General features: G+C 51.4%; 1 protein-coding gene across 1 annotated transcript; it reads left to right on the top strand.

Moving 5' to 3' along the window:
- The first annotated feature begins 85 nt into the window (after positions 1 to 85).
- On the top strand, positions 86 to 11,210 carry VIPAS39 (VPS33B interacting protein, apical-basolateral polarity regulator, spe-39 homolog). The gene is made up of 20 exons (XM_080592333.1): positions 86 to 189; positions 268 to 360; positions 439 to 538; positions 1,386 to 1,529; positions 2,521 to 2,559; positions 2,866 to 2,930; positions 3,862 to 3,918; positions 4,877 to 4,969; positions 5,617 to 5,650; positions 6,083 to 6,185; positions 6,272 to 6,299; positions 6,492 to 6,565; positions 7,118 to 7,193; positions 7,489 to 7,623; positions 8,195 to 8,236; positions 8,652 to 8,741; positions 9,161 to 9,247; positions 9,639 to 9,728; positions 9,911 to 10,015; positions 10,291 to 11,210. The coding sequence occupies exons 2-20, from the start codon at positions 268 to 270 to the stop codon at positions 10,309 to 10,311; spliced, it is 1,476 nt and encodes a 491-aa protein (XP_080448459.1). The 5' UTR covers positions 86 to 189; the 3' UTR covers positions 10,312 to 11,210.
- Positions 11,211 to 11,325: the final 115 nt, after the last annotated feature.

Here is an 11,325-nt window from a genome sequence, read left to right as displayed (position 1 = left end):
GCCGCGAGTTTTCGTTCCGCCCGGCTCTCCTCAGGCGCCGCCCGCGCGGGGCACGCTGGGACTCGTAGTCCGCGTGCGGGGGAGGGGAAGGGCGGGAGGGCGGCGGGCGGACTACGAGTCCCGGCGTGCCCCGCGCGGGCGGCGGCAGTACCTCAGCGGCCGGTGCCGGTGCCTGGGGCGTGAGGGGAGGTGAGCGGGGAGCGGGCGGGGGCCGGGGCCGGGAACCGGGGGCTGGGGTCCTGAGGCCGCCGCCCGTTGCCGTTGCAGATGAGCCGGTCGCGGGCGGACGAGGAGGAGTACTGGCACAGCTCCAAGTGCCGGGCCTTCACCTTCGACGACGAGGACGACGAGCTGTGCCAGGTAGGGGCCGGCTGCCCCGCGGGGCCCCCCGAGGCTCCCCGGCAGGCGGCCTGAGGCGAGCCCCGTGTCTGTCCGCAGCTGAAGGAGTCCAAACGGGCGGTGAACAGCCTGCGGGACATCGTTGACGATGATGAGGATGAGCTGGAGAAGGTCAGCTGGAGCGGGGAGCCCGTGGGAAGTGAGTGCAGGCCCCGTGGTCTCCCGAGGCCCCTTCCCACCCCTACGGTTCTGTGATTTTGTCAAATGTGCTTCTGGCGGCGGTGGGCATAACCTCAGGACCCACGCACGATGCCATCTGCTTTTTTTTGGAGCTCATTACCCGCAGAAAATGTGGCGCTTGCTAGCCAGTGGGCATCATCCAAGCGGTGACATTTTAAATACAGATCACCCAGGGAGCCTTCAAGGAGCCCCTTCTTGGCCTGTGCTGCAGCTCCTCCCACCAGTGCAAACTTTTTCTTTTCCCATCAGCTATTCTGTTGTACCACCTTGTCCTAAAACATGTGAAAAATGCATGAAAAAAAGGGAAAACTGGCTTGAACAAACAAAAAAAAAGAGATGAATGCACGTGAACATTGACAGCTGTTTTGTCTGTGTGGGGAGGAAAACTATCTTAGTTTTCCAGTGTCCGGGGAGGTATGCTCGTATTTGTCCATAATCTGAGGTAAGACAGGGATTCTCCGTCTTGTTTTGTACCTCTGGAGTGCAGATGATGCTTTACCCCATAAAAGACACACAAACGTTGGGTGGCGTATGCTTTTTTAAGATAATCCATAACAAGTTGTATAGCATTGCTGAAATGCAGCCGTTTCTGGAGGGCAACAAGCAGCTGTTTGACAAGCACTGTTACATGAGATCGGGGTTCTGCACAGTGCATCTGGTCAGCACTGGGCTGTCAAACTTAGCAGGACATGTTAGTGCAGAACTGACCGGGACACGCTTGGTAATATTCCTGCCCTGCCATAAGAACTTTGTTTACAGAGAGGTTTTCTCTTTCTCTGTTCTGAATAACCTCTGTCTGTGCACAGGCATCTCCTGGTCAATCAAAGAGACCGCCTCCAGCAGCACTAGCTCCCTGGAAGGCCGAGACTCCAGCCTACAGAAGGGCTCTTCCTCCAATGCCGCTTTACCCAAGCAAGTTTCCTCCTACTCCCTAAGCAGCCTATTCAAAGGTGAGGTTCCTCGTACACAATGTGGGCAAATGGCTTTTCCCTCAACAATATCAAGGGGGAAATCAAGTTACCTTATGTAAATAGGTTGTATTAAGTGTATTACAAAACGGGGGAGCTCCGATCCCTCTTTACTGTGAGAGTGTCTCTGTCACTGGTCAGAAATTGGTGACTGTGCCTGCCTTGTGCAGAAGATAGGCAGCTCTCCTGTTGTGGGAGGTGGCTTTGGGGATTTTGGCTTCCTGTAAGCTAGGTTCCACAGAATAGCAAGGTAGAGCACAGCACTTTACCACAATCTGTTTGCACAGTGGAAAAGAGCAGGCTACAAAAGGACTGGTTTGATCCATGTGGGCCTCATCTGACCCTCACTACTGTAGGGAGAACAAGTTGGTTGCTCTTTAGTTGGAGCTCAGCTGGCTGCTGCTGATGGGTTCAGTGCTGCTGGTAGCAGCAGTGGTAGCGTAGCTGGCTGGTGGGGGAATTGTGCAGCAGGGCATGGGGGACATAAACAGCTTGTACGAGTTCAGCTCTCTTGTCTCTCAGTTGGACAACATGCCAGCTTTTGCTTTGTTGCTTTCTCTGGGGTGTTTTTCTACTAACAGCTTTGATAATAGAGTGATAAAAAGGCATCAGAGTTGCAGCCCTGGTGAGCAAAGCTGTGTTGTGGTGGCCTAAGCAGTGCTGCATGCTGGAGCCTCCGCTCTGCAGGTAGAGGAGCAAACTCAGGCTCTCTAACCTCTCCCAGCTTTGGCAATGAGAAGGCAGATAGGGCTAGGGTGCAGCATGGTTCGTGATGGCACAGGCTATTTCAAAGCCTCACAGTGCAAGCAGGTGAGCCCCAGGTATGCCAATGTGGCATGTAGCTGTGTAGAGTGGCCTGTTCTGCACTGGCATGACTGCAGCTCACCAGGCTGCAGTCTAGACCCGTGTTCCCTCTGCAAGAGATGTTACCAGAGAAGAGACAAGTCTTTCATGAGTTTTGTTTTGATTGCAGGACGAAACAAACTTCCCAGTTTACAGTCCCTTTCAGATGGTAAGTTCTGAACCCCTGCCTCATTTTGGGATGGGTGCAGGTTTACATAAACCACAGCATTTCCAAAAATGAGCAGTGTCGTCTTCCTAGTATTGCAGGAATGGGTTGCCTGAAAGTTCTTCAGCAAACCAGCAAAAGGGTTGGCGTGATGATTTGAGGGAATCTATTTATGTACAACTGATGACTGTTGGGTTTAAAGCAACTTTGGATTGCCATTTGATGCTTGAAACCAAGGAAAGGGCAGTTTTGGAAGTAGATATGAGCCAGGATTTTGATGCGCTCCTCAGTTTTGTCCTTCCCTTTCAGCCCTCTCAGACACAGGAGTTAAAAACTATGCCCCAGAGCTGCGCAGACCGAAAGCTGAGTACAAGGTGAGCAGCCCACGTTTGTAGTGCTGAGATGAGAGCTTTTTGTGCTCTGAACGTTTTATGGGAATTGATTAATTGCTATTTCAGACAGCAGAGGGCAATGCAGGGATAAGGACAGGGAGCTGCCAAATGCAGACCCAGCCTCACAGCTGGTTTAGGTGTTCTCTGTTTTAACGCAGAAGTAGGGAGCTTTGCTGAGGATATTAGTTATTCCTTCTCCTGCTGAAGGCCCAGCGGTCTCTGTGAAAAGGATTTCTAAATAGTGCTTTGCCAATAAACTGCTTTCATGTTTGGTCAGGTGAACTGTGTGCTCCTTAAAAGAAACCTGAAGGTTTCTAAACTTGTTGTTCATGAATCACTGGGACAGGGAGGGCACAGACATGGGGTACCAGCTGGCAGGAGTGTTCTTCTCCCATAGAGGCAGTGCTAGGTGTTGCAGAATCCAGGGGTTTTGGGGACTGGGTGAAGTCCTCTTGTCCCAGCCTAGCAGATGTGAGGCTGTGGTTCCGTGTCCACAGGTCCAGACTGTAACAAGGCTGAGCACACATTCCCAACAGATGCAGACAGGCACAGTGCTAGCACAGCTGGCCACACAGATTAACACAGACAGAAGCCAGTGCCTTTACCAGCAGACATAAACACACAGCGTTCAAGCCAGACCCTGAGCCTCCTTTCTCTCTGACCAGTATTGAATTCTACTAGTGCACTAAAAAAAAAATAAAAGCACTCTATGAGCCTTTCCAGCAGCTGTTCTGTGCCCTTATGCTCAGAACATCTGACCTTCAGTTATATATTGACTTGAGACACTCGTGTGCAGTGGTTCCCTAGTAGGGAGGAACTGGATCAGCTTTTTTTCTTTTTTTTCCCCCTCTTATATTTAGATTTTCAATAATTCATTGTTCTCTTGAGTTGCTCTTTGTTTCTCTCGTGGCAGGATTACAGCAGTGACTGGAGCCCCAAAGATACAGTCAGGCGAATGCAGAGGGGCAAGGTAAGAATATTCCTCGTTCGTCTGCTTGTGAGAGAAGGAGGGGGGGGTGCTCCCAAGCTGCTTTATGTTTCTCCATGCTTCTGGCTGTTCCAGGAGCAGGAAGGGGATCCATGCTGCGTGCAGCATCTGCCAGGGATGGTGCTGTGCCTGTCTGTTGCTTTGCCAGGTGGCAGTGCAGAGATCACTGTGGAGATCACTGTAGCTCAGGAGCAGCAGAAGACCTGCAGGGTTTTGTTGGGTTGTTAGCTGAGTCATCTGCTCAGCTAGTCTTTGACAGGAGGTACCTGAACTGCTACACCCCCTCTACCCTTTCCACTCCCTGGGGCTCAATTTATGGAAAAGATCCAAGGCTTTGGGGCTTTATTTCACTTCTTAGTTGGTGGCAAACGGAGGGATGAAGATGGAATCTTAGTGTCGGCTGCCTCAGTTTGCAGCGAGTGCACAGGAGTTGTGTGCAGCCCTTAAGAACTGCCTTCGAAGCTACCTGTCCTTAATAGTTGCCGTGCTGAGGCATGCTGGACAGAGGGCAGGTGGACCGAAGGCTGAGAGAGGCCACAATTACAGGATAAGAAGAAGGGGGCAGTCATGCGGTTCTACTTTTCCATTCTCCTCCATGGCAAGAATGCTATGGAGTTCCCTCCTCCTGTCAGGACTGGTGGTTTGTGGCATGCAGGGAAGTTTGGCCTTGTTGCGAGAGTGTTTGTGCCAAATGTATGGTGTCTGCTGTCCTAACCCAGGCAGTAACGAGGGCTAACTCTCCAACCTCAGCTGACAGATTCCCAGGGATTGCACAGCACATGGCTTCAGCTGAATGGAAAGTTCTCCAGCGGTTGGTGGGGCAGTTATTTGTGTTACTGAAGGGCTTATGTGGAAAGACTGGGTAACACCTTAGGGCTTGGTTCAGAGTGGGGACTTGCCTGATGTCTTGTATGCCTACTTACACCTCTTCTTTCTCCAGGTCTGCTCTCTAGAGAGATTTCGCTCCCTGCAGGACAAGCTGGTGCTCTTGGATGAAGCTGTGGCAGGGCACGATGGGAATGTCATTACAGCTGTGAGTCCTGCTGGGGGCACACAGGGCTGGGAACTCCTGGGTGACCCCGCAGAGGGTGCTTGTGTGGACAGTCAGTTGGCCACCTCATCTTGCAAGATGGGGTTTCTTTAGTTCAGGTGAAGAAGTTACTGAAAATTGTCAAAGCTTAAGGCTGGAAAGTTCCATATTCCTGCTGGCTCTCCTGCCAGTCTGCAGGAATAATAATAAAGAACCCGATCCTTCAGCCCTCAAAGGGCTCTTTGCAGCAACTTCTCAAAGGCCAAGGTTTAATCTGCTCACTGCAGCACAGAAGATTTGAGGGACTTCTCCAGTTTTTCTGGTTTCCACAGCATCAGGCAGCAAGTGGAGCTGTGTCAAAGCTTCCCCCATCCAGGTATTTTAAGTCCTCGGATGCTTCAGGGAAAGTTTTTTCTTGGTCTTGCTAAGCTAAGCTCCAGAGAAGCTGGGCAGCTGTGGCCCTGGCTCACTGCTTGCCCTGTGTCCAGTGGGTTGCAGAATTCAGCTGAGCACTGTAAGAGCTGTGCCTTCAGACACCCTTGCAAAAGTTTTCCCAGACCTGGGCCAAACTTGACAGTTTGCTGTCTCTCTGTCTTAATTCTGATGAAGACCGGTATGTTCAGCTGAGAGCTGCCTCTCTGTGCTCACAGGTCCTGATATTCCTGAAACGGACGCTCAGGAGAGGTAAGTGTGACTGGGGGGAGGGTTTCAGTTAAGGACAGAGAGGCTAGTTCTTTCACCAGCTGCAAGTCACAGAGAGGCAGCAGCTGAGGTATTGCTGCTTTACTGAGTGTGAAATATTCTTGCAGTGAGTGTAATGTGGGAGGGGGGTGGTGGTGCCTGTCAGGGTCCCAGAGGGGAGCTTTAAACGCTGGGAAGTGGTGGTGGTGATGGGGTAAATGGGAATGAATCTGTAGGAGTAGCACTCTGCTGGGAATTCACCCAACAGCCTCGTGAGTGTGCCTCTTCTGTGCCATAGCCCCGCAGACCAGGCTTTGAGGTGGGGAAGGTTGCTGAATCCTAACTGCTTGCAGCTCCGTGCACCGTGTGTAACCCCCTCTCGCTTGGTCGTGCTAACTTCTTTTACCCACATGTGCACATCCCTCTCTCCTGTAGAAATCTTGTTTCGGGAGCTGGAGGAGCGGCAGGTGGCCTTGTGTCATCTGATCCATTTCCTCAAGGAGACCGGCGAGCAGAAGATGCTTCTGGACCTGCTCAGGTGAGGCTTTGCGCAGCCACGTGGCAGATCTGAGCACACTGCTAGGTATCTCCCTCCAATTAATGCTTGCTTATTTCCTTTTGCAGGTTCCTAGACAGGACTGAGGAAGTTGCTGTGAGTATTCCCAGGAGCAGAAGCTCCTTTTACGTGGTGAAGAGGGTGCACTGAGCATGAAAAGGGCAGGGAGAGGTGGCTGCAGGGTGTCTGGTTGTCAGACGAGAGCTTCGCGTCCCTGTTTCGCCCCCTGGAGTCCTGTACGTCCTAAATTCACGAGACAGACTTTGCTTCTTTTCCCTCTCCCTCCAGCTCTCTCAGTATCGGGAGCATTTGAACATCCAGGATGTAGAAAAGAGGAGGGAATTTCTGAAAGGATGCATTGGGTAAGGAAAAACGAAAAAGGGTGGGACGGATATGGGTGCTCCACAGAAGCTGGTAATAAAGAAAATCAGACGCCTGTCCAAGTACTGCAGCTTAAGTAGTTCCAAAATTGATGCTGGCTTTGCCTCGGTGGCAGCGAGGTATTGTGGACATAATGCAGACAGAAGAATTTGTGTTGATCACTAGTCCAGCATCTTTTGCTACTTACTTGGGGGCAGAAATGCTTTCTTGACCTTCTGATCGGGTTGTGAAGGGTAAAAGCGTGGGTGCCTGAGCGCTTAAGGAAATTGGTAACATCAGCTTTAGGTTTTTCTATAAGGGACGCCACATAATTTTTCCTTCTGTGGAGCTTGTCTAGGAGAAAGCCAGCTGGAGAGGGCAATGAGGCAGGGTTGATGGGGCAAGAGCTTGAGTTACCTACTCTCAGGCTGGGAAGAGCAGGGGGTGTTCCCCACATCCCTGTGTGTGGAGAGTGTGGTCAGCAGAGAAAAACTTCCCTCCAAGTGTGCTGCATTAAGAGCTGCTGACTGTTTCCTTCCCGCGTGTCTGGCCAGGCTGCCATTTTCACCCGAGGATATCTCCCACATCCAAGACCATTACACACTGCTGGAGAGACAGATCATAATTGAGGTATGAAATCTTTCTTTTGCTGGTCAGGAGGTGACTGCAACTATCTGTGAGATCCCTATCTGTCCCTAACTCATACCGCTCTGCATCTAAACAGCCTGCCTGGCTAGTGTAGCTTAACTGCTCTGCAAGCTGCTGCGCCAGACCCACGTGTGAAATAGCAGACATCAGACTGCGTGGCGTGTTGAGGCTGTGCTTGGGCTTTGCTATCACAACACTCTGCCCAGGTCTATACCCCGTAACTAGGTCAGGCAGCTGCCCTGAGTCATGCTCACCCTCTGTCTGTTTGTTTCCTCAGGCCAATGATCGACACTTGGAGACGGCTGGGCAGTCGGAGATATTTCGGAAATACCCTCGCAAGGCCTCAATTCTCAACATGCCACTAGTGACCACTCTCTTCTATTCCTGTTTCTACCACTACACAGAGGCTGAGGTGAGGATGATGTGGTAGAGGACCAAGGTTACATCTCATCCCTGTAGCCCTCAGTATGAGAGGTGGTTAAGCTGGGCATGTTCAGGAAAGAAGGGGGGGTCATATTTCATCCGCAAGAGAGACCAGAGAAATGAAGCTACCTCAGCCATCCGGGACCAGGTTGGAGATTTCTTATGTGCTCTAAGAAAGGACATTCAACCTGGGGTGGCCTATCACTGAGTTACACCCTAAAAGAAATCACTGTCTTGTGCTGCCTCCAAGCAGACAGAATTAGTCCTTAAAATTAGTCCTTAATCCCATGAGGCTGAGGTGTATGATTCTGGTCTCTGAAGTGCTGGAGGTGCAACAGCTTGAGAATGTAGGGAAAACCAAACCAGAGACCTAATGGAGTAGGTTAGTTGCTCTTTTCTGTCAGTTTTTCCTTTGTCACTGTAATGAGCAAAAAGCTCATGAAGACTGTGATAGCAGGGAGATTCGTCATGTGCAGGGCAAATGCCTTACAATGAAAGGTGTTTGAACTTCTGTCTTGGCCTCCTCTGTTGAGTTTGCACTGACTGTCTGCTCTCTCTAGGGAACATTCAGCAGCCCAACCAATCTGAAGAAAACATTTAAGGTATGTGAGCTTCCTGCCGGCAGCACCGGCTGAAAATGTGGGCAACCGAATTGTGTTTAGTGAGGGGGCTGGGCAGGAGTTTGAGAGGCTCAGCACGGAGGCGGGGGTTCAGGGGAGGCACTGTATTCTCCTTGGGCAGGCCTATTCTGGAAGCTCAGAAATGCAGGTGGGAGTCATGTGGAGGCTTTCACTGTCCCACTGAGCAGGGGCCAATGCATACTGACTGCAACAGCACTTGCAAATCCCTGCCTCCTGCCCTCTGCAGTGCTGACAGGGGTCTCAGGCAGTATCTCACTTCCTTGCCTGGCTGTTGGTATGATTTCTGACAAGGCTGGGGGCAGGTGCCATTCCTCTGCATCCCACACAGGCCTTCTGAGCAGTGCTAGTGCTCTGACTGCAGCTCTGTGCCTTGCAGATTCCTGATAAGCAGTATGTGCTGACTGCCCTGGCTGCCCGTGCCAAGCTGCGAGCCTGGGAGGATGTGGATGCCCTCTTTACCACCAAGGTGAGTTGGGGAAAGCCTTGCTAGGAATTCAGTTCCAAGTGCTGATATCTGCTGCTGATAGCTGGCTTGTTCCGGAGTTACCAGACAGACTGGTTTCATTTCAGCAGGGCCCAGCAGGGCGTTACAATATATTTCTCCTTTCCCTGAGCTCTCCCGGGCCTGGACTGGTTGCAGCAACTGCGCCAGAGACGCAGGCTGCCCTTGTGCCCCTTTACCAAATGGTTCGCAGCCAGCCTGAGCCCAGCCACTGGTGAAGGGCTCTGCCAGTGGTGCATGTGGTGGCTGACGGGGTACATTGCTGGCAGCTGGAGAGAGGTTATTTCTTCCTTCACCAGGGGAGAACCAGTTTCTTGCTTCCTCTTGCAGTGGCTGGAGGGATTGCCCGTTAGGATTAACAAAAGGTTTGGCTGTCATTCCAGAACTGGCTGGGCTATACCAAGAAGAAGGCACCTATTGGCTTCCACCGCGTGGTGGAGATCTTGCAGAGGAACAATGCACCTGTCCAGGTGAGCAAGGAACCACTGCCTGTGTCCTCTTGGTCTTCACTGGGATTTGAGACATGACTGATTCCCCAGGTGAGCTGCCCACAGAGCAAGCTCTCCACAGTGCATTGGCAGCCTTGTTTGCTGTGTTAACTTTAAACATATATGCTTCATCTATCTGGTAATGGCTAACCTGATCCATAGAAATGAGGTAGCACAGGACTTGGAGCTTTGTGAGCAAAGCTTTACTGCCCTTGGAGTCCTTAGCAGACTTGTCCTGGCCACTTGTTGCCTTAGGATGGACGGAGTCAAGTCTGTGTGGCCAGTGACCTTGTAAGAATTTGTGACTGGAGTGGAAGAATGAGGCAGGAAGTACCTGCAGAAGGGAGCTGACACACTCTTCCTTCCCTTGCAGGTGCTGCAGGAATATGTGCGCTTGGTAGAGGATGTGGAGACACGGTTGAACCTTGCCACAAAATACAAGTGCCACGATGTTGTCATAGATGTGAGTCCTTGCTGTGTGTCTGAAGAGAAGGGACAAAAGCCTGCTTTTTCTCCCCAGCTTTCCCATGCCAATTTGCCGCCGTGTGCCTGGTGGGGTTTGCTTATTCCTGAGTCTTGGGAAAACTTCCAGCTGTGGAAGTGTCCCCTTCGCTCAGATGTGTGCTGGTTTTGCTGTTTATCTAGACGTACAGGGATCTAAAGGATCGCATCCAGCTGATGGCATATAAATGCAAGGTGGAGAGAGGCTCTGCAGAAGAAGAGAAGATAAACAGCATACTCAACAACACAGTAAGAAACACCTACTTTTTATTATAGAAACTCTCATCAGAGATGGCTCTTGGTTAGGTGTGCAGAAAGGGCATGGCTCTCCTACATTCTTTTCTCCTTTCTGGGAAGCTACTATTGTGTTTGGGGCTGCATTCAGTGCAGGAATGAAGGGTGAAGCTGATAGAAGTAGCACCTTACAGCCATAGTTCCCCTTTTCAGGGACTGGGCCTCAGCAGCTTGGCCTGAGGGATCTGCGGTCAGCACTGATGTTAGTCATGCCGCCTTCTCTCTTTTAGCAAATCCGATGGAAGAACTGAGCACCTGCGAGCAGCCTGCTTGGACGTTGCCTTGCCAGCGAGAGAGGAAACTGCAAAACCTGGTCCAGCGCCAACAGAGCAACTCTGTTACTACTCATTGCATGATCAGTGTTCGTCAGTGACAGTGGGTGCCCGCGGCTCGTGGGACAGAAGCGTTCAGGCTGGTTGAAGGCAGCGGCTCTGATGCAGCCAGTGAAACCATGGAACTGATCCACCAGGGTTGATTCCTTTTGGAATCTGATTCTCTTTGACCTGGCTGTAAGCCGGGCATGGCTTTTGTTTACAGAGGGAAGTTGCTGGGCAAGGCAAGGTTACATTTGCTCTGTGTGGTGTCTGAGTTTATAACTAGCAAGAGGAAGAGGTCAGCCACGCTCACGGGTCTCCAACAGACAGTGCTGACCAGTCCCTGTAACGTTCAAGCTGGCTTCGGCATCACCAGTCATGGCTGTGGAGAGGGTAAAGCCAACTGGGCTGTGTTCTCCCCGCATCAGAGCGGGATGGGGGAAAGGGCCAGCTGCACCTTAAAGTCCATTTCTTTGTTTTGTTGTGGCTCACCCTAGGAAAAGAGGTGTTTCATGAACTCCTGCAGAGCCAGGGCAGCAGCCTCTGCCTCTATCCCCATGCTGGCACTCTGCAGCTCTCGGCAGATACCTTCATCAGGAAAGAGTGGGCACGTTGTGTGGAGCTGGTCAGAACCCTGCTGGGTTGGATGGAGAGCAAGGAGCGACCCTTCTCAGTCAGCGCAAACCTGCTGGCCCCAGCAACTCTTTTTTTTCTCTGAGTGTTATGCCAGAAAGGATTGAATTGCACTTTCTCAGAAAAACAACTCCTCAGGCAACTGCTGGCTTCATCCTTCCAGACTTCACTTCCATTCCTTAAATAAAGCTGTCTCTTTCTCCTTGGGCTGTTTATTTCCTTCCCACATTGAGCACTTTGCCACTCTGTGTAGATCCTGAGCAATTTCTGACACCTTCTGCAAAATGAGTGTGCAGGGTGTTTTCTCACGTCCTGAAA

The sequence above is a fragment of the Anser brachyrhynchus genome (assembly GCF_964034855.1).
Source record: "Anser brachyrhynchus genome assembly, chromosome: 5".
Lineage (NCBI taxonomy): Eukaryota > Metazoa > Chordata > Aves > Anseriformes > Anatidae > Anser > Anser brachyrhynchus.
The sequence above is the reverse complement of the archived record's forward strand: the minus strand, read 5'-3'. Positions and strand labels throughout refer to the sequence as shown.